At 38.0% G+C, this 24,794-nt stretch overlaps 1 protein-coding gene across 2 annotated transcripts in view; it reads right to left on the bottom strand.

The window, feature by feature from the left end:
- The window catches only part of lmf1 (lipase maturation factor 1), a 202,435-nt gene that overhangs the window by 169,316 nt on the left and 8,325 nt on the right, over positions 1 to 24,794 (bottom strand). For both annotated transcript variants that reach the window (XM_007903504.2, XM_042341079.1), the window contains exon 2: positions 17,225 to 17,235. In XM_007903504.2, coding sequence (XP_007901695.2) covers positions 17,225 to 17,235 — 11 coding nt within the window. The remainder of the gene's footprint in view (positions 1 to 17,224; positions 17,236 to 24,794) is intronic.

Below are 24,794 nucleotides of genomic sequence, written 5' to 3'. Positions count from 1 at the left end.
GCAAATTCAGTAAGAAATTTATGACTTTTCACAGGATACTGAGAATTATTATGAAACGAAAGCTGGAAGAAGGTCAAGCTAATTGTTTTGAGCTGCTCACGATTGCAAGCTTACAAGGCTTATCTCTGCCTTCCCTCACACCTTCCCTTCATAAAATACCTCCAGACTGAATTATCAGTCCAATGTTAACAAAGTAAATCATTTCCTGTCTGAAACTCACAGAACCATTTCAAAATCTAAAATGGACTTGGTCACCATTAACTGTAAACTAACTTCAGGCCAATGCAGGTGTCAAGTGTTTTGTTTCAAACAAATTACAAATTGAACCAGGCAAAAGCTGACAATTTTAAAAAGGGCTTAGTTTTTGCCACATTGTGAAGTTTTCAGCTCTGCTCAACAGACCTGGTTTAGAAACTCTGCCATATTGTTTATTAGGTGAAGCTTGCAATGGCAGCCTACCTTCTACCTGTGGTACCATGAACTGCTCCAATGCTCTTTTTTCCTCACTGTTGCAGCACTAAGTCACACAGACAAATACAGATCAGAAGGTTGCAGGTTCACAACCTGATTTGTGTTCAGTGAACTGATCTCAGGCAAGGCAGCATATGGAGCACTAGTATTGCCTTCAATGGTCTTGAATTATAAGGGGGGAGGGGGGAGTTGAGGGAAATCAGATGGACTTCTCGCTCTTGAGATCCCTCCTGGAAGGTGCAAAGGTTCAAAGCATTCTTCAATGCAAGGCATTTAGAAGAACTGGTTTGTATCAACATACAGCAATCACATCAATGTGCCACAATGTCAAAGGACATCAAGTATTCTAGGTTTTGGCATCAGATAATTACTTTAATATCTAAAACTTCAATGTTATACCTATCATTACAAAATACAAAATCTAAAGTTTAAAGGCATCAGCAGAATACTCCAGATTGGGCTTGTTGGCTTCCAAGTAAAATTATATTTTTCTTGTAATTAAAGTATTAAAAACAGATATAGCCTCCAGTTGAGAGATGGCTTTGAGACTAATACAGAAGTCTCTTGTGACGTCTGCCTCTGCTTGAACACCAATTTCCTAATCGTTAAGCTCTGAAGCTAACATGATCACAAAAATATGTTTTCCGTAACCCAAATACCTGGAGTTTAAATAATGCAATGTGCAAGTCATTTTCTGGAAGTAAAAATCATGTTTTAAATTTTTACTCTTGTAAACATAACACACTCATTTTATACTTAAAAAGTCAACAGAGTGACAAACTGATTTCTTGATCTTTGTCAAGTTTGATAGGAGACCCAAATCCCTGATTTAGTAGAGACCAACATGTCCTTTTACACATAAGCTTTACCACAATGAGCTTTATTTTGTGCTGCCTTGTTAGATGGTTTAATTGTGCCCATGTAATCCTGACAGAATTAAACCAAGAATTGTATCAATTCTGCAGGTGGGTGACTTGAAAACAGTTGCTTCATATTTTCACTCTCATATGTCTCAGTTTTAAATAATCAGCACCACAGTACGGTAGAGTTTCGCTTCTGACGAATTGAGTGTCCGTTTATGAAACATTACGTTGAATGGGTACATATTTATCGTAAATAGAATACCAAATTGGGGTGGGTATGAAGCAGATTAAGGCACTAATACAATCTCAGCATGTAGATTTAATTAACCACTCAAGCTTTCCATTTTGCAGTTTACAGCAATATCTAAAATCCAAAGTCAATTACACATAAACAATCAGCTTTCTCCCTTCACTCCTATGTGGAAATTCTTCCAGGACATTTTGACCTAGTCAAATCTGGTTCAGTTACCTGCTGTGGTTTAATAACTATACGGTTTGATTCAGTGATCATCCTCCCACTACACATTAGAATTTGTGTGCAAAGCAATTATTCATATACTCATTTAGGAACAATAAGTCTTAAATGAAACCACACGTCAAAATCCTGCATTAGGAATAAGACCTCATTGCAAAGTAAGGTAACTAAGAAGTGGGAGAAGAATTTTATTCTGTGCTGTCTCGGTCAGTCATGTAAGGGATTCCCTCACCAACCTCATGATACCCCTTTTCCGTGATGATTGCATAATTTACAAAGTATAAAATTCCCTCTTTTTTATTATAGTTTCTCTCTCGAGCTGCTTCATGCTGTGGATTCTCCTATTCCTGGATCATGTAAGATTGTGTTCCTGAAACCAGTCATTCCATTCCAAACACATTGTGAAAACCATGAACATTAGCCCAAAGAGTTCCCGTGTAAAAAAGAACCAGTATTAAGTATTAGTAATTACAAACATCAATCCCAAGAAAACCTGCATTAAAAAAATTCTTGTGACCTAGGCCTGGACTGGTAACACAGCATGCATGCAATAAGATCAGCTGTCAAGGTTACCCATCAGAAATGAACACCTCATTACACACAGGAATGCTAATGCTGAATGGGAAAATATTGAAGAGTTGTCCAATCCATTAGTTGTATAAAAAAGTAGAAAGCTAAAAATGACTTGAAAAAATGAGTCCAAAATCTTGGAAGAACTTCTACACAGCGAAGGAGAGTTGAAAGCCTTATTTCTGGTTTATGCAAATGGATTTCACTCATTATGCTGTACCTAAATTATACAGTGAAATATAAATATTGCCGCTTGAATAGCCCTTTAGAAAACATAATTGCTCCTCTCTTTACATTATTTTCCCCATCACAAATTGTTGCAAATTATAATTCCACAGCAAATGTTATTCATATATTCCATAAGCCACAATGTTATTTTGCAGTACAGAGCACCAGATAAAGTAGATGCAGCATTTACCAACTACAGTATCACCAAACCTTCAAGTCATGCCACTGAACATGAGAAGTGGCCTTGCTTGCAACAGTATGCATTTTACAGAATGTTCAAAATTGCTCACAGGTTTTGTGATAAAAGATAACTGCTGTGTTCAGTTACATTATATGCAAAACATCACAACATTTTGAATACTGAAACTGTACCAGCAATAAAAGTCAAATTTCAACTAATATAATTACTTCCTGCTCCGTTTTAAAAAAAAATCTTAAACATCTTTGTGTTTTCAATTTCCACACCACACGTAGGCAGGGCTATAATATTACTTTTGGAAGTGAGCATAAGTCAGAGGAAAAGTTAAACATCATAAGTATACGTAATAATAGCAAACAGATGGTAAAGTATTGCATGAAGTTAAACACTCCGGAAGTTTGCCAGGAAGATTTAATCTACTAGTGTTTGTTAACTCTCTGAATACAAACCTGTTTTTAACTTTGGTGAGTGGCGAGGTACTATTACATCAAATCACTTATTTCGACAAAGGTTCGCTCGTTACATGTAAAACATTTTTTTTTCTGGAACTATTGTACATTTCTCACAATGCCTCAGTAGCACCAGTCCACAGTGAGGCCAACCTCTGTCTCTATCATTCAGATGCACATTCACACTCACTCAAAGTCTGTGCAACTTTATTTCTGTCTCTCACTTAGAATTTTAATCAGTCCTCTTGGACATCGTTCTCTTACAGTGCTAAATACAAAGAATCAATCTTACGTACAATCACAACTGTGGATACATTAAGCCAGTCGCTCGCAATTTCATAACCTCATATTGACAGCTGCTCCTGTTCTGACTGCCATTCCTGTGACAGCATGGTAACAGCTGCTCTCAATGCCACTCGACCACTATTCCAGAAAAGCGTTAAACTTTCAGTAAAATCATTAAATAAACAGCATTCAAATAGACAAGTTGGAGTCCAATACTTTCATGCATAAAGTTATGCAAGATTGCTGCAGATACAATGATGCAGAGAAAGCAGAATTGTGAATTCAGGTAACTCAGAAGGTGTTTACTTTCCAATCAGAAGCTCAGAGGTTTGAGTGCCAGAGATGCCAATCATCACAAGTCTCAGTTCATACAATCAGAGAAATTTACAGCACAGAAGGGGGCCAATTAGTCCATCGAGTTCTCAGAGCAAAGTATTTGTTCAATCTCAGTGCCCTAACGTATCCCCATACCCCAACAAACCTTTATCCTACTACTTTTATCTACTTCCCTTTTGCCTTGGCAGGGCATTTCCACGTCCCAACAACTCACTGTGTGAAAACATTTCACTCAAGCTCTCCTTTCGGGCTCCTTGTGACTATCGTATACTTGATCCCTAATCACCGACTCCCCTTAAGTTACGTTACTTTACAACTGAGGCGCAGGACAAAGAAATGCATCGAAGTGGAGCATTCCATATCAAGGTGATAACAATTCCATTCGCCATCTAGAATCCATGATGGCTCCTTGAATAACAGAAGTGATGTGGTCATGAAGAAGTCAATGGGCGGAACCATTCTGCTCTCTCCATCAAAAGAGGATGCACAGTGGTGAGAGGCCCTAAAAGGGAAATCAGGAAATGCTTGGAGATAAAAACTCTAATATTACAAAACATTACAGGGAAGCTTTAGGGGGCAAATATTAATGCTTTGAAAAGTGCCGAAATGTTAATTGAATTGGAAAACAAATATCAGTCACCATTAAGTCTTAAAACTGATCCCATGGAAGGGCAAGAATAAGCAGGAATAATTTCTTTATAGTGTATCCTGTGAAGCACCATATCTTGATGACGTGATGAAGTTGTGTATCAAAAAATGATTATTATTATTATGACTCAATTAGTCAAATTCAAAAACGTATTTATTTGAGAAATATTCAGTTGCCACTCTGTTATCCTGTTCTTGTTGACAATAACCAGACTATTGTCATTTATTGCCAATAACACATTATGCAGATAAATAGTATTTGCCTATTAAATAGCAATGCTCCTTCAAAATGTACTAGCAATCTATCGACAAAAATCTATCAGATATAAAAATTTTAGGAAATTAATAATCTGAATGCAACACCCTTTGAACCAACAATCTAATTTGTAAACAAGATTTATAAATTAAACAGAAGGTTTTCAGTGCAGGAAATGTATTATTTTGCAGGACTATCACTGAAATTCAATCCACCGCATTGCTCTAAAAGGAAATTGAACATTACCATTAATTTAGAGCTGAGGTAGTAGCAAATAGACACTAATTTCTGCATTTGAAGTAAGAAAAAGTTCAAAAATACATGTAACTCTATATTGTCGCTCAGAATTACTTGGAAGTGTCATGGATCAAGGTTAAACTGAATGGATACAGTTCTACAGAGTTTATCTGATAGCACTTAAAATTGTAATCTATTAACCTGTTTGCTTATACAATAACATTCACACTATTTCTAATCAAATTTATTTTGTGAAGTGCTTTGAGACATTTAGTTTTATATGAAAAGCACAATATTTTCACCCACAAAAATATAGTCAACTCACTTTGCAGTATATTCTATGAAGGGCTTTGAGACGTCTCAACGATGCTATATCAAGTACAAGGATTATTATAATATAAATGCAAATTATTATTTTAATAATCAGGATTGGGAAGGAGTTATTCATGTATTAAATTTGAGACCAGCAAGACAATGTGCGAAGGGCTCGCCATACCTGTACATTCCCATGCACATACAGCATTGTATATTGTTGCAGTCACTCACCTTTGAAGTATGGAAAATGCTTCCAGAGTTGCTCGTCCATGCAAATGTTATCAGTACTAATCTTAACAAGTTTGCTAAGTGTTGCGCAATTGCTGAACACTGCTCTTAAACAGAACACTGACCATACAGTACTCCACAAGCACAATGGAATAAACTACAGGCCATGTTTATTGTTGTAAAAGCCCTCCTCCTTTACCTTTAATGGGCAATGATTTAAAAAAAACTTGAAAAAATACTTTATGTAAAAAGAAACCAACACAACTATTTTGAACCGGCAGCTTCCAAAGCCTAAGCCCAGATAAAATAAGAGTGTGTTTTATAAAGTGTGTACAACATAACAGAATGTGATTACAGCCTTCCCGAGGGGATAAATGACTGCAGAGATCAGAGGCCAGCTGCCTGAATGCTGGCCGTAACACACCTCAGAGACTGTAAACCTCATAGAGTTTGCTGATAAACCAAAGAAACATGCCAGTAAAGCAAATAAGCCCACAAATGGCAGCCAGCTGGCTGGATATTGTCTCACTTAAACCTATAACTACTGACACTTATTAGATACATTTTAAACTGCATCCTAGGAATATCCTTGCACAGATTTCAAAGGGGGTCTAATTCCAGCAGGAAATACCATTGACCCTAAAATAACTTTCCTCCCCGCTCCATGCAATTCTCATTTTCGAGCAGAATAATTAAATCTATTTTTTTCCTGCAACGCAAAGCTTCACTGAAACGCAGAATATTCTGAACATAAGGAGTTGCCCTTCACCTCACATGTTATAACTTAACTTCTTAACATACAATTTCAATAGGTTTCAATACTCCACAGATATATTCACATCAATCCAGTCAGGAGAAATCTCAAACTCCAATTTTTGAACCACTAGGAAGAATTGTGGAGTTCTGTAGCTTAGTGGTTAGAGCACTCGCCTCGCAAGCGAGAGGACCTGGATTCGATTCCCAAGCAAAGCAAAACTTTCCTTGCTCCACACGACTCTGTTTACCTAGCAGTAAGTAGGAACCCGGTCATTAGTCGATTGGCAGATCACTTTTCTAGGGGTAATATTCTCTTCAACATAAATAAATAATTTGTTCACTCACTCCATAAATATTTATGGGACACTGCTGTGCACAATTGATTCCCGTAATTTGTCTACAAAATATACAGTCAATTCACTTTACAGTATATTCTGTGAAGCACTTTGAGATGACTCAAAGCCCTGGTAAGATACTATATCAAATACGAGGATTATTATTCTTATTACTATTATTGTTATTACATTCTTATGTAATATGGAAATCAGATTGAACAATCTAGGTCAAGCCCAGCTTCTCAAAACAGTAATAGATGGTGAGCTAACACTAATGACTCTACACTCCGTCACATTAACATACAAACCTTAACGTACAAGTATAAACATAGAACAATTCCTGTCAACCTACAAAATAGGATTTTTCATCCAAAAATTGACGGTATTGCAAGTAATGCACGACAAACTTGGATGCTCAATGGACTGTTTCAAATTTCAGGGCTGTCTGTGTCGTAATCTACTTATGACACTTGTGGGTGGAACGCTTATCTTTCCTGGGGACAACAGCACTAATAAGGGAAATGGTTCTGATGTACGACCATGTGCAAGAAAAATATGATTTTCAATTTGGCCACAGGGAACCAAAACAAATGTCTGCCAATATAACGGTGCACAATCTCAGCTTCTCAGTTGCAAGATGTGGTCAAGAAAGAATGGATGCATTCACATTAGACGCAGGAGTTTGCTGTTTATAAACATTTCTAAAACGTTTCTTTCTCAAGCTTCACTGTTTGAACTCCTATTTGTCTGCTTTTTTTCATCGGCCAACTTGTATGCAAAGATTGAAGTGAAATACTGCATTGGAACATCACCTAAATCATAAGATGAAGTAACTGGTGTGGGTTTGAACCGGCAACCTTGTGATCCAGAGGCGTAACTGCCACCAACTGACTCACACTGCCATTAATATCTGCATATCATAGGAGGAAAGGAAGAATGAAAGAGATCAGCAGTTGCGCAGTTCAGTTGTTCATCGATGTTTTGACAATGAATGAGTCAAAAGCACAAGCTCGTGAGATCAGGAAGAACTGGACAGTGTTGCTATTGGCAGGAGGATTGTTTTGGAGAGAGGAGAATTAGCCCTAAGGAAGTCTGATGAGAAAATGGGAAAAAACCTTTCGCAAGTATCCAGGTTCTTGATTTATAATACGTGGAAGCCTTGCGATCATCCAGAAAGTTTACAGCTCTGACCACCAATTCAGGAAGCCTGGAGGCATCAACCATCAGAATGAGTAGTCAATCTGCAGGGAGATGTAAAATAAGGCAGCTATTTATCTGGGGGGGGTTGTTTAATGTGCGAGGAGACAGGGGTTATGGAAGGGTCACATGTCTTGTTGGGTTAGCAATGGGGAATCTGTTTTTGCAAGGAGGTGATTTTTGGCAGTATTGCTGGTGGGAAGGGAGAATTTGAAGAAGGTTGAAAGTAGGTCAGGTCAACTCCAGGCAGATGTGTATGGCAAAACCGAGTCACTGGATTCAATGGCATCATTGGGTGCCTGGAAAATCAAAGGGAAATTTCTCTTCAACCTCCCATTCCAAGGTATTTTAAACATTTGTTTTAGAAAAAAAATCAATTATCTTGTCAAAAGTAGTGGGTGGTTCTGTGCAAAATGGGAAATCCAGTAGTGTAACCTCAATGCATTTAGTAAATTCATAATTAACATTGGTGTCTAAAATACAAGATTTACAGATTTGCAAAATGCAAATCCTACAGATACCTGAAACAAAAACAGAAGTCGCTGGGAACACTCAGCAGGCCAGGCAGCATCTATGGAGAAAGGGAAGTGAGTCAGTGTTTCGGGTCCACGACCCTTTGTCAGAACTGAACTACAGATATCTTGATTGCTCCCGTGTCAAAATATTGAGAGGCAGCAATAAACAGAATGTTGGACTTCTTGTCTAATCAGTTGTGTTCAGATCTTCAGAAGTCATATTCAAACAGCATAATGCTCTGGTCCGTCCGCACCTAGAGTACTGTGGTCAATTCTAGTTGTTGCCACGTAAGGGAGCTTCTCAGACCCTCAAACCAGTGCAGAGGAAAGCCACGAGGATGATCTATCCTCCTGGTAAGAGGAATGAGCTATGAGCAACGATTAGACAAGTCAGGGCCCTTGAAAAGAGACGTCTCCTAGGAGACCTTATAGAGGCGCATAACATTTTAAATGGAATTCAGAAAGTATAATTAGAACAATATTTCCAGATGCACTGAGATACATCTGGGCACTGGCAGTATTCCCAATTTACAAAATCAATTCAAGAACATTACAAATTAGTCCCAGTACTTAATATGCTCTTAAATTATTGGTAGCCCAGCACTAATCAAAAATATTCTATTGCAGACAAATGTCAATTCCCTGAGCATTTTGCAATCCTGCACAATTGCACATTCGAACAAAGCTTTCTGATGAGCGATTGGAACTCATTTATTCATCTTTATCACCAATCCTTACTCAACTTACAGAAAACAGTATCTTACACAAAATACTTAATACTGTATTACTAATTTTGAAAGGCAGTTATTAAACATGACAACTTAGCCTGAGGAACTAAAACGTTAATGCTGCTGTTTCTGAGTTATTGTCAAACAAGAAAACACTAACAGAACTATTTGAATAAATCAACAACATACTAAACCTGACATAATGACAAATGGGACTTAGGTTTTGTACATTAAACCAGCCCACTTTCTCACATGTAAATCAGTAACGTAGGGTTATGATAAATCTAAACTCTTACTATTCAAAATAACATTTATTTAAGTCATTTGCTTTGGGAAATTCAGAAGTGGCATTATCAGTGACCACATTAGGATATTTTATATGTACAATTGAAAAAAGCACCAGAAATTTCTTGTAAGAATGCACAAACGAACTGTGCAACAATTACTCGATGACAGGTTGCTAGTTAGCATGAAAAATGTTGCACCACTTTATGGCTCACGTGCCAGGCAGAGTCTCGGAGCGTTGCACACTGTTGAACAGAAGCCTGGTACTCCTGGAGTTTACTTGCTGCGGAAACCTGGGGATTTCAGTGAAAAGGATTTTTATTTTGATTTACCATTCTAGCAGGCAGTTCTTGGAAGTGTCTTCTTAGGCAATTAAGTAGCAGTTGATGATGTGCCAAACAGTGAGTGCTGGGTTTGCACATTGCAGCAACTTTTAGATTTTATGAAAACTGAAGATGCAAACAAGTAAATTCTCACTCAGCACTATTTCCCTCACCCTTTCAATCTGTTCCCCTTTTCTCTTGAAGGCACGGAGTCCCGTTGAAGGAATGGAAGGGACACTGCATGGAGCAGGAAGCAGGATGCGTGCCTCCAGGGAGAGTGGACATTCCATTCCAACAATCTATCTCTGGAATGGCCACGTGTAGGTGGGATGCGTGGAATTTTCAGTTTGGTTTGGATACTCTTAAGCACGGTGATGGGTTTCCGCATGTGTCAGACATCCGGCTGAACAAACATAACACTGCATCGAACATTTGAAAGGCTGAAGGTCTGAAAGGAAAATCTTCAGTCAGTGGATGTGTGCGGTTGTAAATTTCTAGTCGGGGCAGACCAGTTTTGAATTGAGTTGGTGTGGCCCAATTCCAGTTCTTCACCAGCACAGTTCTGGTAGCTGAATTTAAAAAAAATGCCAAAACCTGGAGATTAGGCCATAAGTGGTGCTTTAGCAGACTGGAGCTACAGGCCTGATCCCAATACATGAGTACCCCCACCACTACTGAATTAGTCTAATATCCCCATTTGTGTTCTTTACAGCATGGCTGGCTTTAGCATCCTGCTTGTCCCTTGTCCCCTCCACCATCGGCGGCCGTGCTTTCAGTCACTCTCTCTCCCCCAATCCCTCCTCGCCTCGCCTGCTTCTTCGCCTATTTTAGATCGCAAATGAAGACCTTCCTCTTTGACCGTGCTTACTGTCACCTTCTCCCTTTCCCTGGCTCAGCATCAGAGCACTGTTAAGTGCTCCAAGACACTGTCATCCTTAAATGCAAGTTGTTGTTGTACGGTATACCTCTGTAGATGGAATTACTGAAGTAAATGTACCTTTATTAAAAGCAAGGTAGTGCAAGAGTTAAAAAAAATCTGGAAACATTTAATAGGAACCTCCATTACCTTGGCCAGCACCAAGCTGGGTTTCTTTTAGTAATTGTTTCCTTAAGGCAGAACTTTTAGCACTAATAGGTTTTATTAAAACTTCCAATTGGGTCAGTAAACCCCTCATTATGCTGTTTTTACAGCATGAAATTAAAAGAGAAGAGGTGAAAGGTCTAAGCTAAAATTTGACACAGAACTACTCCAAAGGTGATGTTATGATTAGAAACACAAGGGTTCAACTGGCCAGGCCACATAAACATCCGACTCTATCACTGCAATAGCACAGAAAAATCCTGACAGGATGAAATACGCCAAAGTTAAGTTTCCTAGAAATAAGCTACTTTAAAATAGAAAGTATTGGAATACTTATATCATTTATTTTCTGAATTGAAAGGGGGGGAATAAAGTGGAAAATGTATAATATGAAGAGAATGTATCAAATCAATTATTTTACAAATTGCAATTCTTTTTGTATTGTAAGGTTGAGAAGCAGGGCATGGGTTCATGCCCAGGATCTCCCACATCTTAAGTTATAATCTCAGCCAAGGAGGTAATAGTGGAAAGCAGATGTTTCTTCACAGCAGACAGGGGAAGCGCTTAGCACAATAAAACACATTTTATTGTGAAGTGATTTGTTAACTAACTATTATTAGTACCAGCCCATCATACAACTCTGCATAAACCGAGCAAAATGATCAGTTTCCAACTTCACAGAAAGGCCAATCATGCCACTTTTAGGGACACTTTTTCCAAATACTGTGTTGTTTCTTTCTAACTGAGTTGATCCCCGATTATTGCAACTGTTTTAATTTGAACAATGGTTTAAGGACATGCCATGACTTACAGCCCATTCTAACCAGGACATGTCAGCAGAAAAAATGACCCAAAGACATTTCCGGTCTTGTGATGGACCAGCACAGTTTCAACTCAAGATCTACCATACAATTCTCCCAATTTAGAGGTGTAGCATAGCAAACTCCTTAGACAAGTCCTTTGTGCTACGTGCTCTCAATTATTTGAAAATGTCATCAGTTATCAGGTACCAGTGAGTAAAGTTCTGTACATGATCTGGAGCACTCAGCTATGAAGCAGCCTCTTAACAATGATGCAAACAGCTGATCAGGTCTAAGGTCATCAAATCAATTTTGAGCTCCACTTCAGCTTTTCTTCAAAAAACAACTGCCGCACATATCTGAGAATGTGAATCGATTTCTCAAATCTATTGCTATTAACTCATCTATTGTTGATTGAATTGTGCTAGTTTTATCTCAGGGTCTTCAAATAGATCTCATATATATAAATATAATATATAAATAGATCTAATAAATAAAGCAGAAGCTCTGTTCGTAGTTATGACTTTGTTAGATGCAATCCAACTCTGATAACTTCAGTATAGCAGTTAACTCCAGAGAAACCAAACATGTTTCCAGATTAATAGAGTGTCTGCTGCCTCACTTACTGGCCCTCACAGTGTTTGACCATTGCAACTTCGTAAAGTCTAATATCTGTTCAGTAGATGCTATGGAGAACTAACCTCTGCCCCATCAGCACCCAACGATTATGCTGTCCAATATCCAGATTCTATCATTGAGGAAATGAAGGGTGAGAGATCAATGGCTCTATCTGATTTAATTCCATTTTTAAAAGTTTATGGCAATTAAAACCAGCTGAAAGTACCAACAAATCTTAAAATTCAGCAAAAATGAAGAACACTGAAAATTATGGGAGAAATAGGAACACCAGTCTCTAAAATAATAGACTAACCCGGATCCTACAACTGTCATTCGCAAACCTGCGCTATTCCATTTAACATGAAAGTATTGGCCAAAGAAGCATTAAAAGTGCGTTCGCCCAAAAAACACGCAGTCACTACACTTTATCATATAACCTGGGAAGAGTTTTGGACCGGCCTCCTGATATGAAGGCATAAAACCAAATGTAAGGATTAATATTGTTATTATTACAACAAAATCCATGGTAACTTCAGTCAGGTCACTGTGACATTATCACTTCAGTAAAAGTACTTTTGTAACCACAAATAAAATAAAATATTTTGTAGTTTTATGAACAAAGTTAAGCAGATTTTAAGCTTTTTTTAATAAATAGTAGATTAATGTATATGACATATATTCAAGGACTGAAGTGGTTTTAAAGTGAAGGACCACCACCACGTTCCCAGGGAAAATCCTGAGAAAAGAGTGATTAATAACACCTAGGAAACAAGTTAAAGTAATCAGTCTTCATGACCACAATTCATCCTCATATCAAACTTACATCTTGTTTGATAGCTTGTAAATACTTCAAATTCAACTTCTTAGCTGCGGAAACTAAATTGCTTTATCAATTAGAAGTATTCCCAGTGAAATAACACTAAAACCTCCTTGCGGAATGATAACTGAATACAAGATAATTAATATACTTTGTTCCTTTCAGTTTTATTTGTAGAAGAACCATTAATATATTGCTTCCTGTGGCCTACACACATTAGCCTTAAATTAGAATTTTATTCCTCCCAGTACGAATCTCTACTAACATTAATTATGGGCATAAATCGTCTCCTGGTTCCAAATTACTTGACAATTAGCCCAGCAGTGTTTCAAACTAAGATCCGCCTGGGAAAAAGGCTGATTGATTGTGGTGCTGATAGCGAAATTTGTCGGAGCCAGCAGAACTAATAATTAGACAGTTATTGATTTCAGAGGTGATGGTGGGAGGGGCGAGCTGACAGTAAACAGAACCAGATAAAATGCTAAGGACAAAATCTCCTACTGACAGACCATTTATCAGAATCCTCAACAGGGCACATTAAACGTTGCTCAATGATTAGAGAGCTGGAAAATTTAATTCCATTCCAAGAAAGGCACTATTGGTACTTTTTTTTCTCTGAAAAGTCAGTCCACATTACCGGTCGTTCTTAACATAACTCCTCCGTGAATTGTTTTGTAGTCAGTATTGTTGAACATGCTTGTAGCCAGTAACGTCAGAGCACAAGTGCACTACCCTCTTAACATTCTGCTCTCTCATTACCATATTTTGATCGGCAGCAGAGTGCTGCCGGCTTTATATTATTTCTGAACTGCCATATTTCTGCTGACCTTTAGAAGGGATTTGAATCTGTGTTGGTGGCAATTGAATGTGTGGATCACGGCAGCTTTGAAACTTTGCTGAAGCCGCTCCAGATTGCGTTTCCTTGCTGCGTCATTCTCAAGGAAATTAAAATCATCAATAATAGTGAACTGGAACACTCGCCCAGAATCAGAATCAATTCAGCCCAGTCAACTCTTTGCTTGACTTGTTCGAAGAAAACAAATTATTGTGGACTTGACAAACATACCAGTTATTGCAAACAGCCACAAGCATACATTTGAGTTTGAGTTAACTTGTTAAACTAACTCAGAGATGGAGATTAGTTACTAGCAGTGCTCTGGTAGTGGGATGCAGTGTCACCAGTAAACTGCCAGTTCATTTTAGTCAGCATCTAATGAGGTAAAACAAGCTTATTTTGTATCATGTTATCCTGAGAAGTGTAAATAAACCTGAGCAACTGTTTTGTTTAATAGATAAGCCAGTCAAGGTCAGTTTTTTTTTCCCTAGCACAGCAAAGAGACCAAATATTAGGCCTGTTTTTCTCCCTCCATAATTTTCAGCATTAGCAATTGAAAAAGATATGAAAGGTGCAAGTCAAAGTTCTGATCCTGAAAGCCAGAAAATGTAGGCATATTCTCTTCTCATTTCCTCCGTCCAACACACATGAAATGTATCATTAGAAGATACAGTGACACAGGCACATACAATGGTGCATCAGCCCACCATTATCACCAGAGAGAACACTTCTCCATTCCTACAGGACTGCCATTGACCTAATAGCTCACTTCCCCGTAGTAGAAATGTAAATCAAATGGATATCGCGAGAATTTGCAGTTTATGGTTCTAGTTTTGAAGATGTATCTGCAGGTTAGATGGGGGAGAACCAGTAGATGTAGTATATTTAGATTTTAAAAAGGCATTTGACAAAGTGCCACAGAAAAGGCTATTGCACAAGGTTAAGGCCCACGGGATAAATGGGAGCATATTAGCATGGATTGAAGAGTGGCTAACGGGTAGAAAACAGAGAGTAGGGATAAACGGGTCATTGTCGAATTGGCAGGAGATGTAACTAGTGGAGTGCCACAAGGATCAGTGTTTGGGCCTCAGCTATTTACAATTTACATCAATGATCTAGACGAGGACATTGAATGTAATGTATCTAAATTCGCGGATGACACTAAACTAGGTGGGAGAGTAAGCTCCGAGGATGATGCAAAAAGATTGCAACGGGATATAGATAGGCTCGGGGAGTGGGCGAGTAGGTGGCAGATGGAATTTAAGGTGGGGAAGTGTGAAGTTATTCACCTAGGTAGCAAAAATAGAAAAACAGATTATTTTCTAGAGGGGGAAAGATTAGATAGTGTTAGTGTTCAGAGGGAATTGGGTGTCCTTGTACACCAGTCTCAAAAAGTTAGTTTGCAGGTGCAGCAAGCAATTAAGAAGGTGAATGGCATGTTAGCGTTCATTGTAAAAGGTTTAGAGTACAAGAGTAGGGAAGTCTTGCTGCAACTGTATAGGGCCCTGGTGAGACCGCACCTGGAGTTTTGTGTGCAGTTTCGGTCTCCTTATTTAAAAAAGGACATACTTGCCCTGGAGGGGGTGCAGCGTAGATTCACTAGGTTAGTTCCTGTGACGAGGGGACTGACCTATGAGGATAGGGCTGTATTCTCTAGAGTACAGAAGAATTAGGGGAGATCTTATTGAAACATAAGATTCTTAAAGGGCTGATAAAAGTAGACACTGAGGGATTGTTTCCCCTGGTAGGAGAATTTATAACCAGGGGTCACAGTCTTAAAATTAAGGGTCAGCCTTTTAGAACAGAGTTGAGGAAACATTTCTTCACTCAGAGGGTAGTGAATTTATGGAATTCACTACCTCAGAAGGCTGTAGATGCTCAGTCCTTGAACATTTTCAAAGCTGAGACTGATAAATTTTTTAAAAATAGAGGGATTAGGGGATATGGGGATAGGGCAGGTAATTAGAGTTAGGTCAGAAGATCAGCCATGATCTTATCGAATGGCAGGGCAGGCACGAGGGGCCGAATGGCCTACTCCTGCTCCTAATTCTTATGTTCTTAGTGAAACCAATAAAAATAATCCAAACATTTTCTGTAAATTTAGCTGCAGTCTACTGCTAAATACTGCTAATAGGTCAGTTTATTATATCAACCATTGGCAATAGTGGTGGACTAGTTAGGTTGACCTGAGATTCCTAATATTTACTGGGAACATCAAAAGTTTCTTGAAGTAGGCACAGAGTAAAGCTATACATGGTTTGGGAGCAGGGATGGAGGAAGGAAGCATAGAGAATATAGTTTGGAAGAAGAAAACAGCAAAGATAAGATGAAAGAGTTTATTTTTTCAATAAAATAATTTACCGGCAGAGCCAAACATTCCACAGTTGTGTACTTAGTGCCATGAGGTAATGTTACTTAGTTACAGACCAAACATGGTTTCTGGGTGGCTAGCATAAACCAGCCTGACCAGAAAGGTGCAAATCCAGATTCTAGAATTACATAAAAAGTAATACTTTATGCACGTGGGTATTCAAATTACAATATTCATTTTTGGAAAGGGAGGATTATCTCTTTTATTTCTAAAACTGCCCTTGTTTTTTTCCTTCTAAATCTCCTTCACTTTGTCTTTACATCAATCAGTACTTGATAATCTTGACCAGAAATGAATTTGTTCCAAACAAAAAGGGTCCCTTAATCTAAATCTCATTATCTGCACCAACAGGTCAATTGGATTTAAAATGAATATCCTCTGCTGGTTCCAAAACTAAAAATAGCAGGTTCCAGACCTTGAAGCAGTGGAAAGGTCTGACCCCGATAGTAAAGTGTTTAATTAAAATGGTATGTTGGACCGGCTTACTTGTTTTGCCTTGTCATTCCACCCTCTTCTGTGCCAGTTCCAAGTGGCCAGCAAATGGTTTCTGGGTTGCTTAAATTTTAATTAGAATAACCTGATGGGCAGTTATCCTGTTTTCCCTGTAACAATTTAATGCATCACACTACAAAGTGCTGCATATAAGAGATTAACTATTTGCAACCTTGACTTCAACTGAAACATAAGCTTGCTTTGAAAATTCCCAGTGCATATCATAATTTCCAGTAATTGAGAAGCTCTTGTCAAATAATGTTATGGGATCCATTAGATCTATCCGAATAGCAGATGGCACCTTGGCGTTGTACATCAGCAACAGGGCTTTTTTTGACCCATTGAAGAACAATTATAGACAGACATTATTTGGTTAATTTGATAACTCACCTTTCAATAAGTCTACTCAGCTGCACGAACAAGAATTACTGGCAATTGNTTTTTTTCTTAAAAGCTCACATTTTCTGTGGTACAGCAAAATCTTCTAAAAGTCCAAAATTCATCCACTTACCAAAGGAGTACCTGAGAAAGAAAAAGAAAACTTGTAAAAGACGACATAGCATTCAGCGCACGGTGTCCTGAAGTACCGGCAATGGCAGAGCAATGCAGTTACGGCAAGAGTGTTACATGGCAGTAAACTATTGTAGGGGCATCGTAATCCACATCAGCAAAATTTGATTCATAACTGAAATCTAAGAGTAGATTGTAAAGAAGGAACAAAACCACTCCTTGCAGAGTTATGTTTGAAACATAGCATATTCCGTTTGAATTTTGTGTGAGGAATTTATACAGCTTTGGGCCTATATTTTTTTTTACCAACTGTGTGCACCAATGCAACCAGGTTATTGACACATAATGATCCTCACATGGGAACATTAAAAATTGCACCAACATTACTGTTGCATTATCGAGGAATAATTTGCTGTTGATTACCAGACAGGTATCTATAATGTCATCAATATTGCTCAGACGCACTTCTCATAGGCTAGAATATTTCCTTAGATAGCAGCAGTTAGCTATGTTGCAAAAGCCGTACAGCACCTGAAATTAGGTAATGTCTCTGAGCAAGGAGGCTAACTTGCTTTTTGGTCATTGTTTTGCAATGTACTAATTAAAAGTGTAAAGTACAACTGTTTCAGCAAATAGCTACATCAGCATTGCAAGCAAATGATTTATTAGCTTCTGTTTTCGCCCACAAAATACAGTCAATTCACTTTACAGTATATTCTGTGAAGCGTTTTGAGACGTCTCGAAGACGTGATCAGGCACTATATCAAATGCAAGGATTATTATTGTTATTATCAAATAGCAGGCCAATTCAAAATTCAACATAATTTCAAGTTTTAAAATCTAATTGTAGAGAAGGAGTCACTCCTGCTATCCATCCTGCTAATGCCAGGCTACAGCAGCATATTCCTCATAGCCTGACCCTCATTTCCCAAGTACTGCATCAGATAAGAATGGTTAGTTATGGCGATTACCATGGTAGGTCTGAGGAGATGCAGGAACAGCTGGTTATGACACCTCTGGAACAATTATTCAAATATTTCAATAAAAAGCATCACAAATTTTTATCGCTATTATGGACCCAGTCCTGGTCAGGCAACAGACAAGTAGGATGTCCAGTTACCGTCTTTCATGTAAAATAAGCGTTTTAAAGCTTTACAAACTAACCCGATTGGAAATCAAAGTGTATGCTGTTATATAAGACAAATGGCTGAGTTGTAGCTTAATTCATTGTAGCTTAAAACAGGACAAAATATTTACATTTATTTATAACTAATGAATTGATGCTGTACTCTCCAAAGCACAGTACATCACAACTGAAACATGCATAAAGAAGGTTAACCAGCCTTAATGTTTTCCACTTCCTTCCAGAATTTGATTCCTGTTGTATATTATAGCCACCAAAAGCCCACACACAAATCACTTTTTATTAATTGTTGAAATTATTTAGTTCTCAGTTCTGCCAAGTCACAGAGAGACTCTTTAGACCTCCACACAGCTAAATGTGTGAAAATACTCAGTAATTACTTTAGTTTGGCAGGTTTATATGAATTGACCATTGCTTGTATTTATAAAAACAGCATGTATACTGCAAGGTAATATTTCTCCAATTACAAGTGCCCTGGAGTTCTTCAGCAAGACCCTTCCTTCCGTCGCTATAATCAAATACCCTAGAGGAGAAAACTTCCTCTGCATTGCTTTTTCCTTCCTAGGAATATGGACAGTGTAATTACAGAGTTTAGGAGCCCAGTTTGGAGAGCTGCAACCACAACAAAGAGAATGCTGAAACCAGACAAGTGGTTTCATTTACCACCATTCCAGCTTATTTCCTCCCCTACAACTGCTGCAGAATAGTTAGGTTTGGCACCAACTGAAAACAGCTGTCAAAGATGTAAATTACTTTTGCTTTGTCTAATGATGCTCCTTATTCGGTTTCAATAAAAACATTCTTTTATTAAAAACCCGGATTGTTATTAGAAATAATCAATTGTAGTCCACTCGGAGGATTCATTTCATAATCCTGAATGTGGCCCATCAACAAACCAGCTGATTATTTTAACAACTTTTTAACACAGGCATAGTGAGCTGTAATAATTATGAGGCATTCTTAATAGCTTTAACCTTTTGCCCTTACCTTCCTAATAAGTGCTTCAAATGTCAAAGCTGTTTTTGGTGAAAGCTCTCCCGGTGAGGGCAAAAGGGTTAAACATTTAAAACAATTTTAAAACTCTTCATTATTTTGTGCCAATTTGAGATGAAGTGTGGAGAGAATCGGGTCAATCATTCACCCAAGCCAGTACGCATTAAAATTGAATCTCACCGTTCATCTTAAAAAGGGGGAGGGAAGGAAGGAAGACCATATCCACTATTCAGATGCTCTCCATGTCTCCATCAGAAGTTTACATATGGATTTAGATTATATCAGCATCGTCTTAGAATAAAATATCAAAACTCCCTGGAAACAAGACCGAAAGAAACAGGATGCGGCCTTCAAGTGATGTCATTGTACAAAACAATCGAAAGGATTTTTCTATTTAAAAAAAATAAATCTCGTTACTGAAGGAAGTTTCACAGCAGCAAATCTTTGAAGCTGTAGTAAGCAGAGACAGGGTTACGTTCCACACTGTGAATTCCTCGCTTCTTGCTTTGAACAGCAAATGTACAACAGTGGGGATTGAAAAAAAATTTCACTTTGAAAATATTCCTGGGGAGAACTCCTGAGGTGCTCGATGGCAGATAGCAGTGGTTTATTCAAATTAAAATTGATTAGCATCAGAATGCCTGTCTCTTAAGTGCTCCAGGTGTAAATTGAGTTTTATTGAGAGGGTGGGGGGAATAACTTCATCTTGCTCATATATTCTATCCATTCAATGTTCTTCTTTTGAATACAGCATTGGAACAAACACCATAGGAATGGAAAAGGCCATTGCAGGTCCATCTGGATGATCTCAAAGTAAAGGAGACATTTAAAAAAGTAATCCTATATTAATCTACATCTCGTGCCCCTCAACTGGCTTCAGCATTCAAACTTTAGCGTCCACCAAATGTCTCGATTCTAATAAGATATCTGTGCCACTTTAAGGCAGAAACAAGTGTAACATCCCTTCAATCTTTGGCATTAATGTCAGGGTCTCATTATTCCTGCAGTGATGCATAGAGGTCACAAACCAGCGGCTATAAACTATGCCTGGAATTAAGCACATTCTATAAATAGGGAAAGGAGGGACTGTGGACATCTCAAAACACATCCAGTCCAAGGTTTACATGGTTTTATGAACTTCTTCTTTTTGCCACATTTTAACAAATGAATTTAGACTTCACATTCTGGCTTTTAGCCCACTTTACATACTCAATAGGTTTGGTTATATCAGATGTAAAGCACCATGGCTTAGTCCAGACATCAGTCACTCGGAGAATCCAGATGCCACAGGAATTCCTGCGCACACAGGAAAACATTGCTTCAAAGTAGCTTCGCACAGGGACAAACTTCTACCCCCAGTCAGTCTAGATCTTTCGTCAGATGTGAGCAATGTAGCCTAACAACAATGGTTTGTACATGGCTCAGAGATACAAAATGTGAAAAATACTTAAATAAGAAACAAAGTCAGTATTTATTAATAATCAAAACAGAGCAATATTCCCAATCCTACACTGTACTTCCATTCTGCTTGCATTTGAGTTTAGTTTGATATTGCACAATAAGATTTTAGAAGCTACTGCACAAAGCAACAGCTTTGTAAAAAAAATTTTATCAGGAACTGGAAAGCGCCACACTTCTCAAAATTCCACTTCTGTTTGATTCAAGTTGGTCAGATCAGCCTCCACCACAAAGAAAATCTGAAAAATCCTTTAATTCTTTTATTTTACTGAGATTGGATTCTGGTTTAATCTACGTGCGGTCTTGAATTTGAAATAATCCAGTCTGAAATAAAAATAATAATCCTTGCATTTGATATAGCGCACTTCACGTCTTCTAGACGTCTCGAAGCGCTTCACAGAATAGACTGTAGAGTGAATTGAGTGTAGAGTATATTTGAGGGTGAAATGCGGCAACCAATTGCACACAGCAGTGTCCCACAAGCAGTCGTGGTTTGAAGTGACAATTTATTATTGTTTTATTTTCTTGAGGGATTATTATCAGGCATGTGGAGTAAGGAAACTTGCCCAAGGCCCCTGACACATTCAAAATGGTTACCATGCTGTCAATCAACCTCTGCTGTGTCAATCAAAATTTCCTCTTCTCCCATTATTCCCGATGCTTTCCAATATATTTGATCCAGGCTTCAGTGTTTATACTTGAGACCATAACAGTGAGATGGATATCCAGTAAACACCCTGTAAATAATCCCTCAAGAAAAATAAAATAATAATTTTGTCACTCCAACCACGACTGTTTGTGGGATACTGCTATGCACAATTGCTGCCGCGTTTCGCCCACAAATATACAGTCAATTCACTTTACAGTATATTTTATGAAGTGCTTTGAGATGCCGAGATGTGAAAAGCACTATATCAAATGCAAAGATTTTTATTATTATACAAATGTAACAGAAACACTTACAAATCTATCAAAACCATCTTAGTTTGTTTTATATAAGTAACGAATATCAGGGGAAGTGAAAAACAACCAAACTGAAATTGGTTTCATTCTATAAAAATATTCTCCACCAAACTACATCTGGGAATGGTTGTTATATTTTAACAGCAGCCTCTGAAATGACAATTACAGACTTCTCTGCATTTCAAAGGAAAGTACAGTAAGTTTAATAATGGAAATGAGGTATTTGCCTTTTTTTTGAAAAACTACACTTGCAGTTTAGATGGTCAACGGAACACCCAGGGTTTAAATGCACTCACTTGTCATCCATCTCGTGGTAAGGGTTTGCCTTAATATATGTCAACTAAAGGCAAAGGAGGTTTTTTAGTATTCAAACTTTAAGTCCATTTTAAAATGGATACTTTTCTTCTGTATATGAAACTGGCGGCAGAGAAACCCACATCCTTTGTCGAGAGTGAGTGAGCGCACAAGCCATTTTGTTTATTGCTGGTTTTATGGATATTGTCAGTTCCACAATTTTGAAACGATTATTATGCTTTTTCCAAAGCACGAGACCTTGACAGCCCCACGAAATGGAGCCTTTTCCCCCTTCAAGTTTGCATCTGGTGATCTATGGCAGGCATGGTTCAGGGTAATGGTAAGACCAGAATAAGGGCCGGCATTGGGCTCAGCAGGCAGTCTAATTCTGATCTTATAGAAATATTTCCACCACAGCAGGTGATGCCTGTGACCTGGCAGTATAACACCTCATCGCTACGGTCACAAAATTAAATTACGCGTCTGTTGTGAATGTATTGGGCCAGTCGGAATTAATTTCCCCTTTTCCCTCTGATCAGCCATCCTCAACCATTCATGTAAAGGATCAGAGAAGCACAGTGCGCCACCGTACCGAAACAAGCCATTTGGCCCATCATGTCTGTATTGGTGTTTTTCTCCACATGAGCCGGCTTCATTTAGACAATTGCAGATGTCTTTCACCCATTGGTGATTTAGGATTACGTGTTCAGAATGAGGTATATCTCGTCTAACCAACCTCAGATGTTTTTGAGAAGGTGGCATCCAAACTTGACTGTGGAAACTGGAATTACATAATGTACTTATCCTTCCAAAAGTGGGTATGACAAAGTACCACATGAGAAACTCCTTCACAAATTCATGTCATTGATAATCAAGAGATATGGACATAGATTTGAAATTGATTGAAAGGAAGGAGGCAGAGGGTAGTTGTTGGAGGAGCTCAGTCAAAATGGGGGAAAGAATGAAATGAGGTGCCTCAGGAATCTGTAAATTTCTTTGTATACATTCATGACCTGAGTTCACAGACTCAGTGATAGGTTACATTACATTTGCAAATGACACCGAGTTATCTGAAGCTATCTATTCTAATCCCAATCATTTGCTCTTTTCCCCTACTTTTTAAAATATTTTTCTTCAATAATTTATCTAGTTCTCTTTTAAATACGTCTACGGCCTAGGCTCCAACAGTCATTTGTGGTACAGTCTAACAAATGTCTGTAAACAATAATTTCTTCTACTGTCCCCTTTTTCCCTTGTAGTGATAATACTCAATTTATGGCCTCTTATTACTGACTCACTGATCAGTGGACAAAGTCTGTATTTATGTTATCAAAACCACTCATAATTTTGAAGACTTCTAATCAAAGAACTTGCCGAGATATACGTACTGTACGTAAGGGAGACAGATTGTTGCTCAATATTTATTTAAATCATAATTATATCTGGCGAGACTCACAAATTACCACCAGTTAAGACATAAATCAATACAAATGAGTTTCAATAAAACAAGTCCTTTTATTACTTTGTGATTCCCCCCTCCCATCCCTTCTTTTTAACAGTACTACCATATTGCAATCAATCAAATAAAACGGAATATGGCCATTGCCTTTTTAAGACATCTTTAAATGCCATACAGTTTTACTGATTCTGGCTGCTGTCTTTCATTAAGAACACATTGAGAACACGTGCCCCTTAGTTCATCCATGGCAGAAATTCAGACTTTAATATGTCTGTGTATTTTATAAACTGCATTTCCATCTAATCTGTTTGCAATCTAATATATACCGTGGTATGGAACTTTCCTATAAATTTACAGCAAATTATTTTACAATAAACCAGCAGTAATGATTTCACACAACTGAATGAACGGACTTCTGTGGAACTCATTTAGCACTGCAGACTGCAATACTCGGGGGGAGAGGGGGGAGAAATACATCAAAAAGTGTAGCAGTCAGATAAAAGGGTAAAAAATAACTCAAGCTAAAATTCCAATCATGTATAAGGTTTATAAAACAAAACGCCAGAAATGAGTTCCCCCTGCAACTGAATCATAGGGTACAGGTGAAACTTACAAACTCCAGCAGCTTACTCCCCACAGATATCATCTGGTCTCCTAATTACATTTTGTGTGGAGGCTAACATTAGACTGTAGAGTATATTGAAAGCGAACACATCAAGGAGTCCACGTGACATCATGACCCACAAGCGTTTTACCCGCATGATCATCCAAACTCCGAGATCTTTTTATCACCATCTTGAAATACACTTCTAGTTACTTGTTACCCATTGTAACATAATCATAAAATCCAGAGCACGTGTAACAATTTACACTGATGTTTGCAGCCTGCACACCTGGGAGAGGGATGGAGGGGGAGGTTTTTGTGCAATGATGAGAGATTGTTTACGTCTTAGGGGAACTTAGCAGATAGAAAAACTCTTTTAACAGCAAAGGAGTAATACTTACTGCACAAAGAATTTCAGATGTGTGGCAAGTTTCCATGAATGTAATGAAATCACCATCAAATTACTCAAAGTTAAGTGAAATAAATTGCTTTTTTTTAAAAAAAATGCTGAATATTTACCGCTTCCCACTATTGGTTCCTGTTTCAATTCTTTCAATTTACAGAAATTTTCTGGAAGCTACACTTTGTAGAATTAAGTGCTATTTATAATGAACTCTGAAAGCATAATATTTCTCCTTAAGGTATGTCGTATAACA

This window comes from Callorhinchus milii, unplaced genomic scaffold (assembly GCF_018977255.1).
Source record: "Callorhinchus milii isolate IMCB2004 unplaced genomic scaffold, IMCB_Cmil_1.0 Scaffold16, whole genome shotgun sequence".
Taxonomy (NCBI): domain Eukaryota; kingdom Metazoa; phylum Chordata; class Chondrichthyes; order Chimaeriformes; family Callorhinchidae; genus Callorhinchus; species Callorhinchus milii.
The sequence above is the reverse complement of the archived record's forward strand: the minus strand, read 5'-3'. Positions and strand labels throughout refer to the sequence as shown.